This window comes from Toxotes jaculatrix, chromosome 14 (assembly GCF_017976425.1).
Source record: "Toxotes jaculatrix isolate fToxJac2 chromosome 14, fToxJac2.pri, whole genome shotgun sequence".
In the NCBI taxonomy this organism is placed as follows: Eukaryota; Metazoa; Chordata; class Actinopteri; family Toxotidae; genus Toxotes; species Toxotes jaculatrix.
This window is the reverse complement of record NC_054407.1, coordinates 21,731,464-21,752,636: the sequence shown is the minus strand read 5'-3', so window position 1 is coordinate 21,752,636 and position 21,173 is coordinate 21,731,464. Positions and strand designations below refer to the sequence as shown.

Below are 21,173 nucleotides of genomic sequence, written 5' to 3'. Positions count from 1 at the left end.
CGAGACGCATGAACTAGCTGAGTGTAAATGGGGACTACAGTGATTAAAAAAACAGAATCCAAGAAGCATTACATTTCCTACAGAACAGATTTACAAATGCATGTTAGTTCCATGTGAATGCAAGTTGTAGGAGACAGGGTTGCAGTGAAGATGTTTGATAATGAAGCACTAATAATTACTTTGTACACACTGGGTCAAAAGATTTGTTCAAGAGAAAAAGCCCCGGACAAAGATATTTGGGGACTTAGATAGCAAAAGAGAGAGGGACATTTCTGGGCTATGATTGCAATAAAAAGATGTTTTTGACATGATGAAAAATGTCCCAAAATGATAGTTAAAGTCAAATGACTTTAAAGAAAACTTGAAACCTGGTGATCTGAAATGTTTGCTCCAACTTTTTGTGGTCTGACCCTTTTTAGTAGTCCGACATCACACAGCAGAATTGGTACATTGGAGTGAAAAGAGGAGAGAGTCGTGCAGATGGAAGGAAGGAGCAAGAGTTAGAGAATCAGAAACAAGGGCGATGACAGAGATAGAAAGACTCCCTTGTGCGCTAATACAACACTGTATTAGTGCACAAGGGAGAAATGGCGAGAGTAAAGACGGATAGAAGGCCAACATTTCTGCAACAGACAATTTGGACAACAGAGAGAGGTGAGAGAGAATGAGGGAGGGAGGTGGGAAAGGACAAATGGAGAGATCAGCAAGTCTTTACTCCAGATGGAGCTTCAACCACAGAGGAGAGGAGGGAAATGGAAAGTAAGGCTCTTCTCTGCAAAGACACTTAAAGCTCGACCTCTACTTTGGGGGGAATTGAGAGGAGTATTGGAGGAGGAGGTGGGGGAAACAGGAGGAGGGAGCGAGAGGGAGCAGCAACTCCCCACTGCAGTCGTCCAACATGCACAGCAGATGCTGCACTTCGGGAAGCAGAGAGTTGAGAGACAGAGAGGGGAGAGGAGGATGATGGGAGCTCAGAATTCATCCCTTCAACCATGTCTTCTCTTCAAAGTGCAGCAGATGGAGGGAGAAGGAAGGAGAAATGACGATCTTGTTTTCTGAAAAGCACAGACAGAAAGTTTGAGGAGGAAAGGAGGTAGTGAGAGATGTAGGAAAGATGAAAGGTAATGATGAGAGACAGGAAGGGAGGAAGGAGGAGAGGAGTGGTAAAGAGAAGACAGAAAATGTTTTTTTTTGTGGAGGGAGTAACAGATGGAGAGAGAGAAGGGGGAAAGAAAGAAGTTTAGGCACAAAAACTACTTGGTTAAGGTTAGACAACCATTGTGGTCATGCTTAAAAGGACAACATGCTTAGATCTGCGGTAATTGATTCTTCTTGATTGCTTGGCTGCAACACAACAAGCTGTACACAATGACACAAGGTCTATGAGAGCAGTGAGACAGAATCAAAACGATGAAGTTGTGGGCTGCCAAACCAAAACAATGAGCTGAAGAATACCAAAGAGCTCTGTAGGTTGATAATTTTCTGCGGGTTTGTCATTATGTGTGACTCCTTTCACATTACACAAATATTGATTAGTGATATTATGATTGTAGTTAAAAGAAACCAGTGTTGGCCAGAGGAAACAGGTTCTCAAACAGCTGCTTCCTGTCCAAAAGTCATTGTTTTGTTTTAATATGATTTATTTATTTGTACACACAACCATTTCAGAAAATGTTCTGCTTGTTTGGGTTGACATGGAAACAATTGTCCAGTCAAGAAGGGAAAGGCAAAGGGAGGACAGAGATTAAGAAAGTAAACCAAAAGGATTGTGAAATCTAAAAAAATGAGGCAGGATAGAAGAAAAACAGTGACTGAAGATTCCTCAGTGATCCAAAAGATAGATTGGAAGAGAGCAGCGAGTCATCTACGCAGTTGGCCAAAGCAGCACAGCGTAGACACTGTGCTTCAGAGTTAAGACAGCAAGACATGAAGGGATGAGAGTGTGGAGTACAGAGAAAAAGAAGGATATACTAGAACAGGAATGGAAAGGGAACGAAATGAGAGAGTTGATTGAAGAGACGAGAAGAAGAAAAAGAGATGAAGAGTGAGAAAAATCTGAACTCCTCCCCAGTCCGTTCCAACGCTGCACAGCATGAACCAGGCTTTGGAGAGTTGAGAAAGATGAATGGGTGGAGGGAGCGAGGACTGGACGAACAGCATGATGAGACATAGAAGAAGAAGAGGAGAATGATGAGTGACAACTCCTCACAGTGACGGCTGCCACACTGCAGAGTAGAAAATGTACTACGGTGAGATCAGAGATGGCAAATTCAAAAGCCAGAAAGACAAAGGAAGCAGATAAATAACTGAAGACAGAAGGATGGATGCCTCTCTGAACTTATTACTCTAAACTTAATCTAAACAGGTAGTCCTGTTAAGAAAAAATAAGTAAATGTAAAAAAAAAAAAAAAGCTCTGTTGGAGAAGGATCCTTGACCATGAAAGCAGGATCATCATCAAACTGAACTAAGCTCGAGAGGGGGAGGAGGAGAAAAGAAGGGATCTGGAGTATGGAGAATGAAGACAGAGTGGAGGGTATTATATTATACAGAGAGAGAGAGAGAGGGAGAGAGAGAGAAGAGAAATGAGTTTGTGAGAATGATGCAGGAGGATACAGGGAAAGAAACCTTGGATTTAATTTAGAGAAAAGTTCTTATTCACAAATAATGTGAAAAATGATGTAAAAGATCAGAGCCAAAGCTGTGATATATGAAATGTTGATGTTGTTGGCATAATCACAGGGTCACATTGATTCAATCCAATTCTCTGTGGTAGATTGAAAGCTCAAGCTGACTTTTATCATTAGTCAGGCAGCTAAAGCCATTGATATCAGTATAATTTGACCCTGCTTTACACAGATGAGAGCCGATACAGAGAGATGTAGACACAGAGGAAGGAACAGAGTGGGGGCACACTTTTAAGAGACCTTTTTAAAGCTACATGGAAGTGAACAGAAATTAAAAAAAAAAAAAAAAAAAAAAGCAAAGGAACAAAACTGTGAAAACCAGCCTGGTTCCAGTGGAGCAGAGCAGAATGAGAACCATGCAACTATAACTGCCTAGATAAAGATAAAGCAAAGCAGGAAATTAATTGTTAAGGGACACGAAGCCCAGTTGTGTTTATTAAAGCAGATACAATGACAAAAGAAATGCTTTTTGCAGCTAATCCTGTCCTGTATTAATCTGAGCATGAACATTTAGAGCAAAGCAACCTGTCATTCCGTGGTGGAAATAAATGATCTGCTATCTGCAGTTTTTTTTTTTTTTTGATACAATTTCATTCCTTAATTCTAGATAATTTATTTTAAGACCCTTTTAAGGAACCACAGATACCCCGGAGGGAATGCATGGGGGTGGATGGATGGATGATGGATGGGTGGATGGGTGGCTGAGGGGAGAAAAAAGACTCAGCTCTGTTAATAGAAGAGATTAGATAGCTAGGAAAGCATGAAAACAGATGAGTTCTTAAATTAATGTTAGACTACCGGGAGACAGAAAGAGAGACATTGAGACATAGACATGGACATGAGGGAGATAAAGGCTAGAGCAATAACCAATAATCAAACCCTGTTTTATGGTTTTATGCTTATTCAATTTAAAAGAGAAATTTATCACATTTATTTAGAAGCAAATAAGTGGGACAAATATATTAAAACCATCTTTAAAATGTGAACCTACATCCCTCTGGATGCTTGAGATCTATTTGTCTTTAATTTGCTATTCTGTGCAGTAAAAAAAAAAAAGTTTGTCTTGATTTTAATAATTTACATCTTCACATCTTCAAGTGTTTTAGCTACAGGTGGACAGAAGTGGACTGTACTTTCCCACCACGTTAGATCAAATGCTCACACTGAGGCCATTGTAAAACAATTTATAAAATGAAATACACATTACATGACTACTGTCCCCCATTCTGAAAGGATTATACGACAGTACCACAAACGGAGCACTGTATATTCACTTGTTTGCTAACGATTTACTTTCGGCTGGAGAAATTAGGATAAATAAGGATATTTGTTTTGGTTGGTTGCTTGTGATTAAAAGCTCTTTTGAGAAAACACGCTAAGAAACTTTGCTGTATGATTCAGGAACTAAACCAAAGTTACAAAGTGCTGAAAGCAAATGCACATGTCAACTTTGCCTTCTTCGCTCTGCTTGTTGAACATGAAACTACATCATGTTTTTCCAGCTGTGTGTCCCCCTACATAACACTCTCGTAATTTCTCTATCTTTTTTGCCAAGCACCATGGTATATACATTTAAAGCTGCATTCATTCCATAAACTTTCATGAGGCACATGGCTGATACAGAGAAGTGAACCCACAGTGTGCAGACAATAAAAGTAGACCTGCAGTGTAAATACTCATAATTTGAGGTTTTGCAAACACATTTCCTCTCTAGAAGAAAAATTCATATATTTTGCTTTCAGTCCACCTATAATTTTATTTATTTGTCATGTGTGGATTCCTGCTTTTCCATAAAAGCATATCAGCAGACATCAGACAGGCTATCTGCCTCAGTGCAATTTAACAAGGTAATGGCTCTCTGGTGATTTACAAACCATGGTAGACAGCAATGCTCCTGCCTAGTTGGAACATATTGAGTGGGCAGACTTTAACTGTGGTGAAAATGCCTGTAACTTGTAAATAATTTAATTGAAAACGCACGCTAAGCACTTTTGAAGTTTATAGTGTTAAGCATATACAAGTGAAATAAGCACAACACAAAAAAAAATATATTGAAATTGATGGTAAGATCCCCACTCAGCCTCTCAGAGAACAAGACAAACTGACAATGACTGCTCACAACACAGTGTGAGACGGTGCTCCAAATGCAGGGCGTGAGTTGTTTTTTTGACATTTTCTGAAAAACTATTGATCCACATCGCATCAGTCAAAGTTTTCTTGGTGTCTGAGAAGGCTCTCTGGAGAATGTATTAACAACAACCATCACAGGGCTGAAAGACTGCAGGAGAGACTTTTGAAATCTAGCACTTGAAAAGAAGGCTTTTTCTATATTTTCTCTTTGTATAATCTGAACTTTGTATTTTTCCATGTGTCAGATAATCACGTGTAAGGGAAGACAAGCGCAAGGAGAAGAAAGAGAAAGGCTCACGGAGAATTCAAAGTTAAAAACCTTATTTATTTTTGAGTTTAATGAAGTAAATATATGAAAAACATCCCACATGTTATTCAGAAATTGGCCTTTCACCCCTCTCTGATGGAAAGAAAAATAAAAATCATTAAACTGGGCAAAAGAAAAAAAATTCAGTACAGACTTGTATACGTTAGTACTGCGTTAGTCTAATTGTTATGGCTCTACACTGTAATTCTTAACAAAAGTTGGAGAGAGTTATAACTGAGATGCAGTCTTTTTATTTTTAATTCAGTGAATCAACATTGCAGCAGGTGGGCTTCTGTAGGTTGTGCCGAAACACAGTTGCATAGAATTATAAATAAATAGGCTGCAATAGAACTGAGATTGTGTAGGTTTGTCTTTCTGATGTTTACCTGCTGCCCAGCACATTACCAGAATGTGTGTGTTTTTTCCTTCTGCTGAAATTTAATCCTTTACTTTGACCATAAACCGGCTGACCCCAGAGTCCTAACCTGGAAGAAAAGTTCAGCATGGGAAATATGATTGTGCATTTCTTTTTTCTTTTCTTTTCTTTTTTTTTTGGCTTATAGGCAGATGAAAATATCGATTCAACTCTCATGCCCTGTTTTCCAACATTGAAACTATAGCCAGCACCTGGTTAGATCAGCTTAGCTTAGTTTTCAGTTTCCAGTCTTTATTCAAAGCTGATCTAACCATCTGCTTGCTCAACCTTCAAATCTCATCAAGACAACAAATAAGCATATTTCCCAAAGTTGAACTTTTCCTTTAAACTGTCCTCTTGCACAAGTGACGATGCACGACGCAAGGAGATTCTTTATAAAAAATAAGCTCATGAAAAGCGCTGCACATAGATGCCACACCGGCAATTAAAGCCATTTCAATCAAAACACTACAAGGACATAAAGGAACATCAGGAAGAGAGGTGAAATTACTTCTGCTTTACTTTACGAGTCTGGTCCTTTGAAATGAGCAGTGACGTTGATGTGGTGGCATGCAGACAACCAAAAGCAGCTGAAAGCAGCAGGTTGATACAGTGACAGCCATTAATTGCTTCCTTTACTTTTTTTTTTTAAAGGTGAGGTGAGATGGGAAAATAATCTATGCTTCAGCATTGTACATTTTACTCTGTCGTGCTTTCTTTTTAATCCTTTTGCACCAGGCTGAGCAGCCAGCATGAGCAGTGTCTTCTCTAGGTAATCTTGCTCTTAGGATGTGTCATCGGTCAGTGTTATTTGCCAGAAATCCCCAATGGACATTTTTCGCTGCTGTAAATACTACATGGCAGGATTTCATTGGCATTTTGCTTGAAGCTGATACACCGTAGGGAACATTTCTCTCTCAAGTTTCAACTGGAACTAATGCCTCCTTGCTTCAATTTGCACCACCTTGGGCAAAGTTTGGTTCATCTCACTCCGTTTGCCTCCTTCTATTGATTTTGCATACATTTGTGCTGCCGCCTCTAAATGATTATTTTTTAATTCTGTCTGAAGGTAGAGCAAGTGGAGACAAGTGGATTGAGAGGCGGAGGGAAGGAGGGGAAGGTGGATAAAACAGGCAGAGGTGTGTGTTTATCAAGTGTTTCATAGTTGGCACACTGATCCAAGATCAATTGACGCTCTCAGATCAGTGGGGACGTTATGATCAAGGGAAGCCTGCGGTCACTGAACCCAGATCAGCTGTCGGAAAGGACGGATAATTAGGGAGCTGGAGAGAATATTCAGAAACAGATGGGAGGATGGAAGCGACATGTGTGGGAGAGAGAGAGGGAGAGAAGGAAGAAGAGAGGCAGTCTCTTTGGATGAGAGTGTCAACTAAATGCGTAAAATGTAGAACAAAATGAGAGAGTGAGAGAGAGAGGGCTGAGTGATGGAGAGAAAGAGAGAGGGTCTAACAGAAGAGGAAAGAGAAGAATAAGGCAGGAAATGAGACAGATGGATTGGAAGAGATGGATGCAGAGGGGAGGAAAAAGGAGAGGTGAAATGCAGGAAATGCAGATTCAGGTCGAGTCAAAGAGGGAGATGAAGAGATGGAAAATCTGGGAGAGAGACAGAGGCAGAAATATAAAATATATTGGTCTGTAACTGTTGTGCTTTGCTTCAACAACACAGGTTTCTCCCCTGTCGTGCCAATAAAGGAAATTTGAATTTGAGAGAGTTCTCAGCAGAGTGGAACCTTGGTTGGAAAGGCAAAGGGAGGCAGGGGGCAGATGAAAAAGGAATACATGTATATGCACTCGGTATGTGTTATGCGAGAATTCCTCTCTTCCTGAATGTTAGAAGTTGAAAGAGCATGAGAAAGATTGAGGGAGGACAAAGAGGAGGAGGTGGAGGAAGAAGACAAGTTGGCAAAAATAGCAGCTTTGACCAGATCAACAGTTGGACATTTGGGGAGTATCAAGTCTCAAGTTTGAGCTGCAGACAAGAACCACTGTCTGGCCAAACACACACACACACACGCACGCACGCACACACGCAACAGAGATGTGTAGACGCGGTTGCAAACAGTGATGTACAAAGAGGTTTGTACACCGATAAGCAGATTCTGTACTTGGTATGTAATCAACACTCGCGTGCACTCTCCATCTTCTTAGCTAAAAGCTCTTTTGACACCACTTAACAACCCTGTACTCCCTTGTACACACAGTTCATTCACACAAAGCTGAACACAGCTGTTTCCTGCTCTGCCATCTTTACGCACCAGTTCTACTTTTGCTGGACCAGCACGCAGAGAAACATGGAATTTACTTGTGTATGTTTGTAAGTGACTACAGTTACTAACAACTGACACTGAAGAACAAAGAACAGACTGCTTTACAGTAAGACGCTCTGTTTCTAAAACGCTCTTGCACATCTTTTTATTGACAGTTTAATTAAGAAAGTTTCATTTGGACTAGATTTTTGCCTGTTGAGAGATGGTGACTGGATTTGTATTTTCTGTTTTTCAGCATTAGGAATTAGAGGAGGAGACTAGAACACAAACTTCCAAAAGTTTTAAAAATAAAAAAGGAGTATTGTATGTCAGAAGTTGTGAACTCCAAGCTTAGATGTTTAGAGTTTCATGGACATCCAAGCCTTGGAAGTGCTCCAGATGTCAGCTGCCTTACTTTTTCTGAGAAAATCAAAAGGACTTCACAGCTAAACTCCTCTATCCTGCCATACCCAAACACACATACACACCTCATCCATTAATCCAGTTTATCTCAATAATAAGAAATTCATTACATTCTTTCACCACAGAAACAAAGGCCAAATAGCACAGAGTGACCTATTGACAGACTATTTATGTTGCCCACATTGCAGGCTAAACAGCATGAGCCGTATGTACAATTTTCAGGGGCCTCCCGATCGATATGCCCCCGTAACTAGATATCATATCGTTTTTGAAAATCCATCACACCTGTACTCGCAAGCAATATACATCGTTTCTAATGAAAAAATGAAAGAACAAAAAAAAAAAAGGAGAGAAAAAAGCCTGGAGTCAAAAAAGATTAAAAACGGGTGAGATGTAAGAGAGAAGGACGAAGAAGAACAAGAGAGAGGGAAAGAGGGGAGATTGAGGAGAGATGAAGGGAAGAGAATTAAGGAGACTGATAGTTGAGCACAGGGTCCAGAGGGCATGGATAAGTGTGTGTGTGTGTGTGTGTGTGTGTGTGTGTGTGTGTGTGTGTGTGTGTGTGTGTGTGTGTGTGTGTGTGTGTGTGTGTGTGTGTGTGTGTGTGTGTGTGAGTGTGAGTGAGTGACCATATGCCTCACACACACCCACACACACACACCCACACAGAGAGGGTAGCTCATGAAGACAGATGTAGTGACCTTGCTTAGTGATAAGGCATGAAGATAAAGTAGTGTTGGATGAAATAACTGAAAAATACCAAGAGAAACTGTGTGTGTGTGTGTGTGTGTGTGTGTGGGAGTGCAATAGAGATAGACAGGCGAACAGACAGATGGAGAGATGCAGGTAATGGTAAGACAAAGTTGAAGAGGCAAACACAAACAGATATGGCTCAATGCTGAGAGAGGTAAATAAACAATTGAATAGAAAAACAATGAATAACCAGAACACATTCTTAAGCTACACACACACACACACACACACACACATACATTTTGGACCAGCCCACACAAACCTCCCATCAAGGTTTTTCAGAATAAAACTATTTAATGACTTGCTTTTTGCTGACCTTCATTGTTTGAAGTTCTGACCTTGTTGCAGTGGCGCAGCAGCGTATTCAAGCTGTGGTCGGTGCACTGTTACATCAGTGTTAGGTGTGGTTACCGACCAGATTAAGCCAGTGAAGCGGTGCTGTTCAGTTGGTTATTAAGTTACTTTCCCATTAGGTAAATAACAGGGTAATTGCAGTTGCCGTACCTGAGGTACTTGGGAAGCAGTAAGCAGTCGGCTTCATTTCTAAACAAACAACTTGGTCACCTCAGTGGAACTAAAAAGACATGGTTGATTCCTGTGCTCAGACGTGATTATTGCTGCCTTCATACGGAGCTTGTGCAGGTTGTATTTTCCACTTGTGAAGTCAGCTCCCACTGTCCCTGGTGTTCAGGTGGTCGTAAGTTTGGCAACTTGCTACAAAAATTTGTCGTCTTCTGTCGTCCCTTTTTCACCATGCTTAGGACTGAGAGAATAAAATAGAGAAGAGAAAACCACTCAGACATCTGTGAACATGCATCTGTAGCAATTTGTGAACTCTGAGCTTAAGTCTATGTAACTGTTGATGTAGTAAGAAAAACACAAATATTGGAACTTCTACTATTATAAGAAGCAAAAACATAAATTAAGCAATTTAATAAAACCATCAAACAAACCTCATACATATAATACCTCGCTAGCATGTTGTCTTCTCAAACTCCTCTCAAACTTTCAGAAATGAGGCTCAAGATCAGACAGAAACAGTGTCACGGTAACTTAAGACAACTTTGAATATGGAAACATATCTATGGGACTATTCGCTTTACTTGACCACAGTAGTATTTTGCAGGAATCTGCTTTCTTTTGGTCTGGTTGTCACACATTTAGTCATTATTTGCAGAGAGCCCTACTGCATGATGGCGTCAGAGAACAAAGCTGGAAAGCCTTTATTAAGACAGAGAGAGAGACTGTTCGACATCGAGATAGACAGGCAGATAGGAATGCACGGAGACAGACAGCAATCACAGTGCAAAAACACCGTAGAGGTCAATGCTACCACGGAAACGAGCGGTTATTTCGTAGCATTTCATCATCATCATCTATCTCGGTCGCTTGCGCTCTCTCTCCCTCTTTCATGGCTGGATTTCTCATTGATGACAAAGCCATTTATGTCTCTCTTATGTCCCCCCCGCCTCCCTCCTCTTCATCGCCCCCCTGTCCCCCCCTCCTCCTCCACCCATCTCTCACTGCCTCTCCCTTATTCTCCTTGCTATTTATGCTTCCTCTGTTTTATTTTTCTCAGTTTTTTTTTCTCTCTTGCACTTTATCTCGTCTCTCATTCTCAATTTGCATCTCCTCTCTTTACCTCCCTCTTTGTCTTTCTTTGCCTTGTTTGGGCTTACATCTCAGCTATTTTTTCCTCCTCTCTCACCTCATCTTCATCACTCCTCCTCCTCCTCCTCCATCATTTTCTCTCACCTCTCCCCCTCCTTCCTCCTTTCCATTTTACCTTTCTCTTTCCCATGATTTAAATTCTGTACGTCATCTTTCTTACTTTCCTCTTTCCCTCTTACTTTGCCCTCCGCATCCTTCCTCTCCCTCCTTCATGGGCTTTCTTCCTCTTTTCCCACCTCCCTTATTTTTCTTACTTTTTTCCTTCCTCTTCCCCTCTCTACTGCCCTGTTTCTCCTTCTTTCAATTCCAACTTCTTCCTATTCATCCTTTCCTCATCTTCTGCCACAACCTCCCATGCTTTTATTTCCCATACTTTCCTACTGTCTCTCGCCATTTTTCTTCTAACTTCATCAGATCTTTCTAATCCATTATCCATGTCCTTCTTTTTTCCTTGTCTCATTACCCCTTCCCTTTCTACATCCAGTCTTCACATTGTTTTCTTTCTTCCCTTCCAGTTCCTCTTCTTTTTTTACTGCCTCCCATCACCTACTCTCCTGTTCTTCAAACAACTACTCCTACTTTCTGTACCTACTTTCTTGTCTCCTCCTCCCTTCCTCTGACTTTCTTCTTCTGTCTGACCCTATATTCATCTTCCTCTCCTTTCTCTCCGTCCTTCTTTTTTCCTTCTTTATCAAAACAAGCAGAGCCACCCATCCAGAAAGAAAGATAAATCACTCAGCATTTAAGTTCAAATGCAAAAAAGAACCTGACAATTATGTCAAATAAACGCCATCATTATAAAAAGCATTTATGAGACTTAAATCTCCTTAAATAATTCATAAAGCAGATTATATGTGCACACTGCTAATTATTGATTTTCTTCCCCTTCCTCCTCCAGCACTCAGAGATCACCGCATTCAGCTGCACCGCTCGACATCCACCGAGCTTTCCATCACCATCGCTGACGTGCAGCTGTCCGACGAGGGCGAGTACACCTGCTCCATCTTCACCATGCCAGTCCGCACCGCCAGAGCCACCGTCACCGTGTTAGGTGGGTCACACATGTGCATATTGGGGAAAATCAGTCATCTTGATGGTCACAACTTTTAAAGCCCTTAAAATAAACTGTGGACTGTTTATATCCAACTATCAAGAATATTTTTATTTGAACTTTTTTGATGCTGCATTTAATAAATTGCAAGTTACCTGTGTCTCTGTCAGCTGTGTTAAAGGTTTTATGGATTTTAATGAAAGAACATATTCTTGATTTAAAAAAAAAAAAGAAGCACTTTCAGTGTTTCATTCATTTTTCTTTATGATTTTAGTAAAACTCCCTTTTCTCTATTAATTCTACCCTTTCTATCTCCTGTCTGTCCTTGATGGAGAATCCCTCTCTGTGAGACGCATCCTAAGGTTTCTTCAGATTGTTCTGTCTTTCCTAGACTTCTCTAGAAATTGTTCTTTGTTCTCACTGAGGCCTAATGGTGCACACTGACATTCTTGTCTTGCTTGTGTTCATACTCAGGCATGTCTCCTTTGAGACTGATTGATGGCTGTACAAATCTGCTTGACTGTAGTCTATCTTAATTTCTCTCCGAAACCTGGAGGATTGTGACAAATTTAAATGGATGATTTAAGCTTTTGGGATCTTCTTATTTTCTCCGCAGCTGTCATGTTGTTTATAACAATTTTTACAAGAAAAGCTTTTTTTTTTTTCCCAACCAGTCAGTTTAAGGCTGCACACAGAACATTTGCCCATCAATTTATAGAATACTTTGACTTCAAAGTTGCAAAAAAAGTGGCTCACATTCACCTTGACACACCGCTGTGGCGTTATGTTGGCCTCACCTACCCTGCAGAGTTTACCCTCTCTCAGAGCAGAATGAAGTTTGACCCTGCGGATGTCTGTTGTAAGTGTGACTTGCTTGGAGAGGCAAAGCACTGCTACTCCACCTGTTTAGTGTTGCATTTCCATAAAGTTAGGGGACTAATGAAAGACCAATTAGAACAGAATGTCTGCAATCAATGCTGTAAACGTTGAGATGTCCTGACATTTAGTCCCAGTGGGCAAAGCTGCAAAAACACTGGATCCCATAATGCAGTTCAGCTGCAGTTTTTTTTCTTTGATCCTGTGTTCCTCAAATGATCTGATGGTCGTGTGTCAAATTGGTAGAATTTCCCTTTAAAGTGAAAATGTTATTCTGACAGTATGAAGTTTCACAGGTGAATTGAAAAATACACTCAGACACTTTAATTATCCAGAGTTTACCCCTTTAACAGACAGTACAGTGGATCATAATGTAATGACTCCATAGCCTCCCTCGTGATGCCTTCATCCGGTTTGATCCAGATCCTTGCTTACACCATTAACCTTTGTGTAAGGTTATGACCTCACATAACTCTTGTGTGGAGATAAACTGGCTCCACTCGTCTTCTTTGAAATGGATGTTATTACCTATGTGTGATTCTTCCCCGCAGCCTGCTATAAATTGCGGTCATCCTGTCAGTGGTGAGAGGGCCTGTTTATTGATTGGATATTGGACTAATCGACTTTGGACTCCCACAAACCATCTTTGAACTATTGATTTTTATTAGTCAAGTTGTCAATGTTCCTCAGTGTCAGCTAATTCTGTCAGTATTTCATGGTTTCTCTTGAAGATGAGAACAAAGCAGTGCTCTTGGCAATACTGTAATGTACCGACTAATGGCTATACAACCACAATGGAGACTTACTGTAGACAGGGGAGACAGCTGGGCAGATATTCCAGGGAGGTCGTGGTGGCCAGATCTACGGCCAACAGCTTACGACATTCAGAGCCATCTTTAAATTGCTGTGTAATGAAACTGAGTCACACACACACAAAAAAAAAAAACTTACAAAAAAAAATCCCTACATCCATATTTATTCAACAAATTGGCTTTCATCACTTAATTTTGCTTACCTTCTGATGTGGCCAAGAGTGAGTCTTCACTGTGAGCTTATTTGTGATACTGAGGAGGGTTTTTATCAGTCTTTTGCCATTTCTGCTCAGCTTTTCTAATTCAATACATCATAATTTGCCAAGAAATTAAACTTGGATGAAGACCGAGCTGCAGTGGATTTCTGCCTAATTCTCTTGGAAATGCACTTAGTGGAAACAAGAGATGCTAAAATTTAGATATTTAGGGTGGGGCAGTGTGGCTTATGTTCTCAGCGGCTGTTATGTAGCTGAAAGGCCACAGGGCTGTTACCAGAATTTGGGTTTTTTTTTAAGTGGACAGCTGTGGAAGCGTCCTTGAATAAATCATTTTGTTGATATTTATTCAAATGTTTTGGCAGTGGTGCAAAGTGTGTCAGAAAGAATGAAGAGTAGTTCCTCTGGACAGCAGCATGAGCAGTCCGCCTAAAATGTTAATGCATTGTTGGTGTGTGTATGCGTCTAAGGGTGGAGGGCACTGTGTGTGTTGAAGCAAGGGTGAAGGCAGGTTTACCTCAGCTCTTTAAATTCAAATTAACATGAGAATCACTCCTCCCTGTTTCTTGCAATTTTGCTGTAATTGTAATTCAGGCATTTTTTTATTCGCTGTAATTGACGGCTGTGACACTGTATTCTGCGTTCGATAAATATTTCATGACCCATGAGAGGGAGCCAAACCATTAAAAATGTATGGTAAAATGTCTAAAATGCGCGGACCCCTATGGGAAAATAAACCAAAGATATCGAGTTTTGGCAGAGCAGTGTTCATGTGTGTTTTATTCTTGTTTTGACATGTGCGACATTTTGACAGACATAAACACACATGGGCGAATAACTGCTGAGTATGGTCAGTTTTTAAATGGCTTTGTGTGTGTAAGAATAAAATGTGTGGCATGCCTCTCTTCTCTCTCCTGAGTTAAGCAGAGAATAATTTATAATGGCTTTATTCTCTTTTATTCTCCTTGTAGAGGGAAGGGTCTCGACAGGGCTTCTCCAGCCAATTCTATATGTGCAGTATTATTCCCTCATTAATATTCAATGCTACTTTACTGCCAGAGAGCTTCCGCACACAGTGCACTACATCAAATACTGCTACATTAAAAATTGACCACATTTTTATTTTTTTTAATCTATACCTTGGTTAGTTCATGGCATTTTATTTTGGTGCTTCCGTATGAGTCCATTTGTCTCTCTGTCCACCTGTGGGGGGATGGACAACATCACAGGAACAGCTTGCAATATAATTTAATGACAGGATCTTACACAGCCTCAGAAGTATCTATCTATCTATCTATCTATCTATCTATCTATCTATCTATCTATCTATCTATCTATTAAATAAATTAAAATTTCCTCTTGGCAGATCTTCATGCCTTGGTCCCCTATAAGTCTCTTAACTTTCTAACTCTCTCTGCTTCTACTCCACTCAGCTCCATTTCTTTCTCTCTGTATCCATCACTCCCTCTTTTCCTCCCTTAATGCACAAGATGGCAGGATGTGCTGTAGACAGCAAACCGAATGTTCATTATTTTCAAGAGCAGAATGACAGTAAACTACGCCAACACTTGGAGAAAAGTGCCGCCCACAGTGGCTCCAGATGGAGTACGGCAAGAAAAGTTTAATTTTCTCTTCTCTAGCCTTCGACCATGATGGTGAAGGCAAAGTGGAGACAGAAATATTTGGCAGAATGGACGTGTGGATTCCTTCTTCTGCTTGCGTTGTTGTGAATTCAACTTGCGCTCCAAGTTAAAATAGTAATTAAGCAAAAATGTCTCTTATTTTAAGCGACTGTGCTGGAATCTGGAAGAACAGCGTTGGGAGAGGAAGATAAATCATGACATTTTTGTTTGGCTGAGGGTGTCCTGGTTTTTAACTTGGCAGCTGGAATCTGACCCTTGGCTTATGTCTTCCCTCTGTCCCTCCCAGTTTTCCCTGCAAACATCCAAGGCTTCAGTGCGCCCCCCACCCCCAGAGAAAAAAAAAAAAAAAAAACATTTATTCTGAATCAGTCTTTTGGCTTTTAGCTAATGAATTCTAGGAGCCATATTTAATCATCTCTGCAAAATATAATTCACCTGATATTTTGAACTGACTGGAAGTGCTGAGAATGAACCGTCACACAATACTATTTACCAGACTGAATTGAATTGTAGAAATGCCAAGGCTGTCAGAGGTAATGCAGAACCCACGCTGCTGATTTTAAAAGGATAATGATTTTATTATTTTTTTTTCCATTGCATTAATTGCATTTCCAAGTTCTTCTCAGTAGGCAGCCGACCTGCCTTTTAGGGCTTCACTGCAAATGTTGGAATACTTAATATGCGTACCTCCAGCACTATTATGAATGTTAAGTTAATGAAGGATTTTATCGTTTTCTTTTGGGATTTTTCTTCCCTCTATATTCAGCTTCTTTAAACTTCTGTCATGTTTTCAAGTCTCACTAAAAGTGTGGTTAGCGTTTCAGTTCAGGTTTATCACGAGAGTGATATGTACTTAGAGTCCAGCGCTTCTGCGTTGGATCAGTAAAGATAACATTAGACACACTGAGAGTCTACTGGCATTTTTCAATCGAGTCAATTTACAACAAATCACAATTTCAAAAACCATAATAATTTGATTGCGCTATTAAATGTTCATGACAAAGACAGATTACTATAGCATATTTTTTCCATACAACTAAGGATGCACATATGATTGGGTCCAATTCTAAACCTATTATAATAAGCCGAAGAGTTAATGACATAACCGATCCACATTAAATACAGTTTCTTTGTCACTGTCATTATACATTTCTGTGTTTATTGTATCCCGTGCATTCATCAATTAATTTTAACATGAACGTATTGATGAGTTCTATATGTGGCTGCAACTACCAGTTATTTTCATTACTGATTGATCTGCTAATTATTCAGTGTCTATAAAATGTCAATCTGGAACTGGAGAATGTTTGTTTTTTTTAACTGAAAATAACATAAATGTTTGATTTTCAGAATAGCTGCTGATTAATATTCTTTTTTTCTTTTGATCAGTTAATTGATTCATTGACTATTCGTTGCAGCTCTAGTTCTACATTGACTAACGTCCTTCAAACTAAACAACAAAATAGGATCCATAAAAGCATTTTTTATTTATCTGTTGCATGAGGACATTTTTTTCACCTTCTAAAATCTTTACAAGTGATTGTTACATAAAGGATTCATATGATTGGTTTCTGATCTTCCATCACTACTGCTGAGGTGTGGTTAGGCACAAAAAAACAACTTGGTCAAAATCAGGGAGCGACTGTGGTCAAAGAAACCAACAATTTCTCGTGTTAAATGCCAAGCAGTCCAACCTGACCTCCACACTCAGAGGCTTTGCGACTCAGCAACAACATTAAGCTGCTTCTGCTTTTTCTTCAGAGACAACAGTCTTTATTTGCACAGTCTTAATTGGTCACCTGTCAGCAAACAGAGAAATATTACAGTGCACCAGGCCTGATGGGGAGAAAGCAGGTTGGATGCTTCTGGGAGGTCAAGGTGCACAAACGCTTCACAGAAATTTGAGCCACCGTGCGAGGACTGTGAACAATTTCTGGGTACAAATCATTGCAAACCTGCATCATTATTTTTCTCCCAGCTGGTTCCCATCAGAGCTTTCAGAATTGAACAAATAAATTCATCTTTGAAATGGAGGATGCCGTTTCAAATTTTGTTGTTAACATTCATATTTTTTCCAATTTGATACACCAAAACTTTGCAAAACAAAAAGCAGTATTTGTTTTCCTTATTTGCCTTCGTCTCATTTCCCTTTTCTTCTTTTCTGCATAGAAGGTGAGCCCCCCCTCCTCTCTTACTCTTACTTTCTAACTCTTTATGTCTCTCTATCTGTCTCTAGGTGTGCCTGGTAAACCTCAGATCTCGGGCTTTGAGAAGGCAGTGCCGGAGGGGGGCAAAGTCACCCTGACCTGCACCAGCACCGGCAGCAAACCCCCCGCCAGGCTGATCTGGTACCTCGGAGACAAGGAGCTGGAAGGTGAGAGATGCAGGAAGTGTGCGGACACACTCTTTGTGTGTTTGTGAATGTGTGTGTGTGCATTGTGGGGTCAGAAAATGTATGTTCAACGTGCCTGTTGTTGTACTCTAGCTTGTTCTCTTGCTGGATCTGTGAGTGTTGAGCAAGTGTATGGGTGTGGTTGTGTGTGTGTGTGTGTGTGGGACAGTGTGTGTGAATGTGTGGCTGCATGAATATTCTGTTGGAGTGCAAGGATGTGGTTTTTGCTTGTGCATTTGTGTTTGTCTCTGGAATTAAGTGTCTTTGTGATCCTGCTGTGCGTATGGGGATTTGCAAGTGTGTATATTTGTAGACATGCGCAAATTTGTGCACATATGCCTCACTTGTCAGTATTTGTGTGTTTTGCAGTTGTGTGTGTGTGAGAATGTACTTTGTGAGTGTGTGCAATCATGCTGTGTGTGTATTGTGTCCTTGCCACGTAGCCTGCTGTCTCTCCGTGTGCCCTAAACCTGTGCCTGTATATGTGTGTGTGTGTGTGTGCAAGTGCGAGGGCATGCTGGTTGCGTGTGTGAGTGCAGAAACACGCTGTGAATGTGTTTGCGTGTTTGTGTTTGCGTTTGTGCCCTTCTTTCCCATCATTCCTTCATGTCCTGATCCAGAAAATGTGTGCCTATGCATGTATCCAGGAACTGTTTCTGTTTGCTTTCACTGTATTTTGTGAGTGTGTGATGATGCTGAGTTTTTACTTGCAAGTGTGTGTGTGTGTGTGTTTGTGTGTGTCATTGGTTGAGCTTCAACGTATCTGCAACTGGCGGTGACACAACAGAGAACGAGAGATAGCGACGGTCGGATCTGGCCAGGGATAACGACAGAATCCAGCAATAAAAGACAGGGCGGAGGAGAGGATGAAGGGATGAGGTCGAACAGAGAAATAGAGATAGAGAGAGCTTTGCATGAGGTCAGACAGACTGGTCTTTTGTTACAGATAAACGGGAGAAATGAGCAGAGGAATGAGCCTCTCCCTTTCTGAAGAGAGAGGCAGCGCACAGAGGATGTCATGAGAGGACAAATTAACCAGCTTTTTTCTCACAGATAAACTGAAAATCAAGGAGGCGATTGGCAGCCTCTGACTCACACCAGTGGAATTGGCAGTGCTGACGTTTCTCCAAATTACAGCTACGTTTCCCGTTCTACGTTTGCCTCATCAGTCAGAGGTTTTCTGTTTTGCTTTACCGAGCAGAACGAACATGTTGGAAGTGTGGTTTCTGTCACCCTTTCGCTCCTTCCACCATCCGCCTAAAAACTCTATAAGCTTTAAGCTATCCTCCTACTGGAAGAACAGTGCCCTCTGTCTGTCGGCAAAGATCTGCAGCGGACGGCCTGCCAAATCCTCTTGAGTGTAAACTGCAGTGTTTAGACTGGTAGATCTTCTTTGCAGTTGCCTTTTCTACCGTAATTATACTGATATAATATGATGATATAATATGATAATGATTTATTGATGTGAAAATGCTAGACTCGGGCTTTGTAATGCAAAAATGCCCATCTTGTGTCCCAATGCCTTGGCAGTGTTAGTGTTTGCTATAATTATGGATTGAAATGAATCGAAAGAATGGACTAAAGCTACAAAGAGGAGGGATGGGAGAGCTGCCCGCCTGAGGACAGATTATCTGGTCTTTTTGTTACAGCTGAACTAAAGAGAGGAGACGGAGGGAAAGCGGAGTGTGGAGACGGTTGCTTTTTTGGAAGGATTCTGTTCTGATTTCTGTTTAAAGGGTCAGTTCTTCCAAAATGCAAAAAGATGCCTTTTTCCTGTTACTTTTAATGGCATCTTATCTTTCAGATAGTTTTGTTACTATACATAAAGTTATAAATAAAGTTAGATGATTCACAAGAGACAGATTTGAAAAAGAATGGTCAAAACTGAAGCATCGAAGGCCCTGACTTTCAGTCCCTGGTACGGGTTGTAGTGGCACTGGATCGTACATTTGCCATAATGCAGCCTGACAGCGTCTTTCATTAGACTGTCCGTGTCTGGTAAAGATCAGTGTCTCTGAAATGCCATTCCTCAGTTTGTTTCCCAGGCTTTCTGTTAAAATTGTGTTGTCTCTAAGCCTGCTGTGATCTGTACTCACAGGCTGAGTTCTACTCATGACTGGTAAACTAAACACCATGTATAAAATTAGCGGAGTGCCCCTTTGACCATAGTTTGTTTGCCATAACTTTGACATTTCACTTCGCCATGCAAGAATGTTACAGGATAAAACCATCTTTAAAACAATGACACTGAATGTTAAATAAAAAAGACTCAGTCAATAAGTGTAATTCAGGGTTTTTCTTTGGGTGAACTGACCCTTTAAAGTCAGGGGAGAACAGAGTGAAATAGAGACAGACAGAGAGCGAATTGACGGAAATCAGCTCGATATGAAAGATGGTGTGTTCGAGGCCTCACCCAGCTGTCCTGACGTCGCTCAATTCCAATCAGTCATTGTTGGAACAACACGCACACACACCTTCGATTTAACACACAAACACTGGTAATGGACAGATGATAATCACACACACAGACTGTCACACAGTGCTCATCTCCGGCGAGATAGCGGAAGAGCACCTCAGGTCAGTGTGCTATTATTACAGCTTCTCATTCATGCAGTTGTAGTCTACGTGCATAAGTGTGTGTGTGTGTGTGTGTGTCTGTATTGGAAAGATGAGCCCATACACTGCTGCTCACCACTTCTTCTCTGACAACTTCACTGACAGTAAAAGGAAAGAAGGAGCGAGATGGAGAGAAAGAGAGAGGGGAGGGGGATGAGGGCGACACAGATGTAGAGAGACAGTGTGTGTGAGAGAAGGAGAGAGAGAGAGAGAGAGAGAGAGAGAGAGAGAGACGCCTTGTATCAAGAAAGTGACAGTGAGGGGCTGCTGAGAAAACAGAGAACAGAGACGGAGCGAGTGAATGAGCGGGATTGTGTGTGTGTGTGTGTGCATAAAAATAGACGGAGCGACTGCGAGGATACTGAGAGAGCGATGGAAGCTGTAAAGAGCCGACGGAAGAGAGAGAGTATGAAGGAGAAAGAGAGAGCGGTGGGGGAATTAGGAAAACCACAGAAGAAGAAGTGAGGCGGCTTTGCATCTGAGTGGGAGCACAGACTTGGGGGGAGAGGATGAAGCAAAGGGGGACCAGTTTTAAAGAAGAGGGGACTGGAGAGCGCAACAGGAGAGAGGGGAGAAAAAGGAGGGAAGGCTGACGAAACGGAGAGTGAAATCTGGAAAGAGGATTTAGACAGAGAGAGCAGGGAGAGGAGGGGAGATGGAGAGCAAGAGAGAGTGCGGGAAAGGGAGTGGTAATTGAGAAGAATGAAAGGCTAAGAGCTTTGAAGACTGTATTAGTTGTTCTCTGTGAAAGGGCTATGGATCATTTAGTGACATCGATGTATTGGATTGGGGATAATGGGGATTTATGGTGGCACTTAAGGCCATACCGGCGGAATACCGGCCCAAATTGTCATAATGCAGGACGTGGGGCGGATCGTGAAGGGTACATGGGCGTGTGTCCATATGGAGCAATGTAA

The 21,173-nt window shown here is 41.1% G+C and overlaps 1 protein-coding gene across 4 annotated transcripts in view; it reads left to right on the top strand.

The window, feature by feature from the left end:
- Positions 1-21,173, top strand: part of cadm3 (cell adhesion molecule 3) — a 78,817-nt gene that overhangs the window by 35,082 nt on the left and 22,562 nt on the right. For all 4 annotated transcript variants that reach the window (XM_041055607.1, XM_041055605.1, XM_041055604.1 and 1 more), the window contains exons 4-5: positions 11,550-11,702; positions 17,485-17,622. In XM_041055607.1, coding sequence (XP_040911541.1) covers positions 11,550-11,702; positions 17,485-17,622 — 291 coding nt within the window. The remainder of the gene's footprint in view (positions 1-11,549; positions 11,703-17,484; positions 17,623-21,173) is intronic.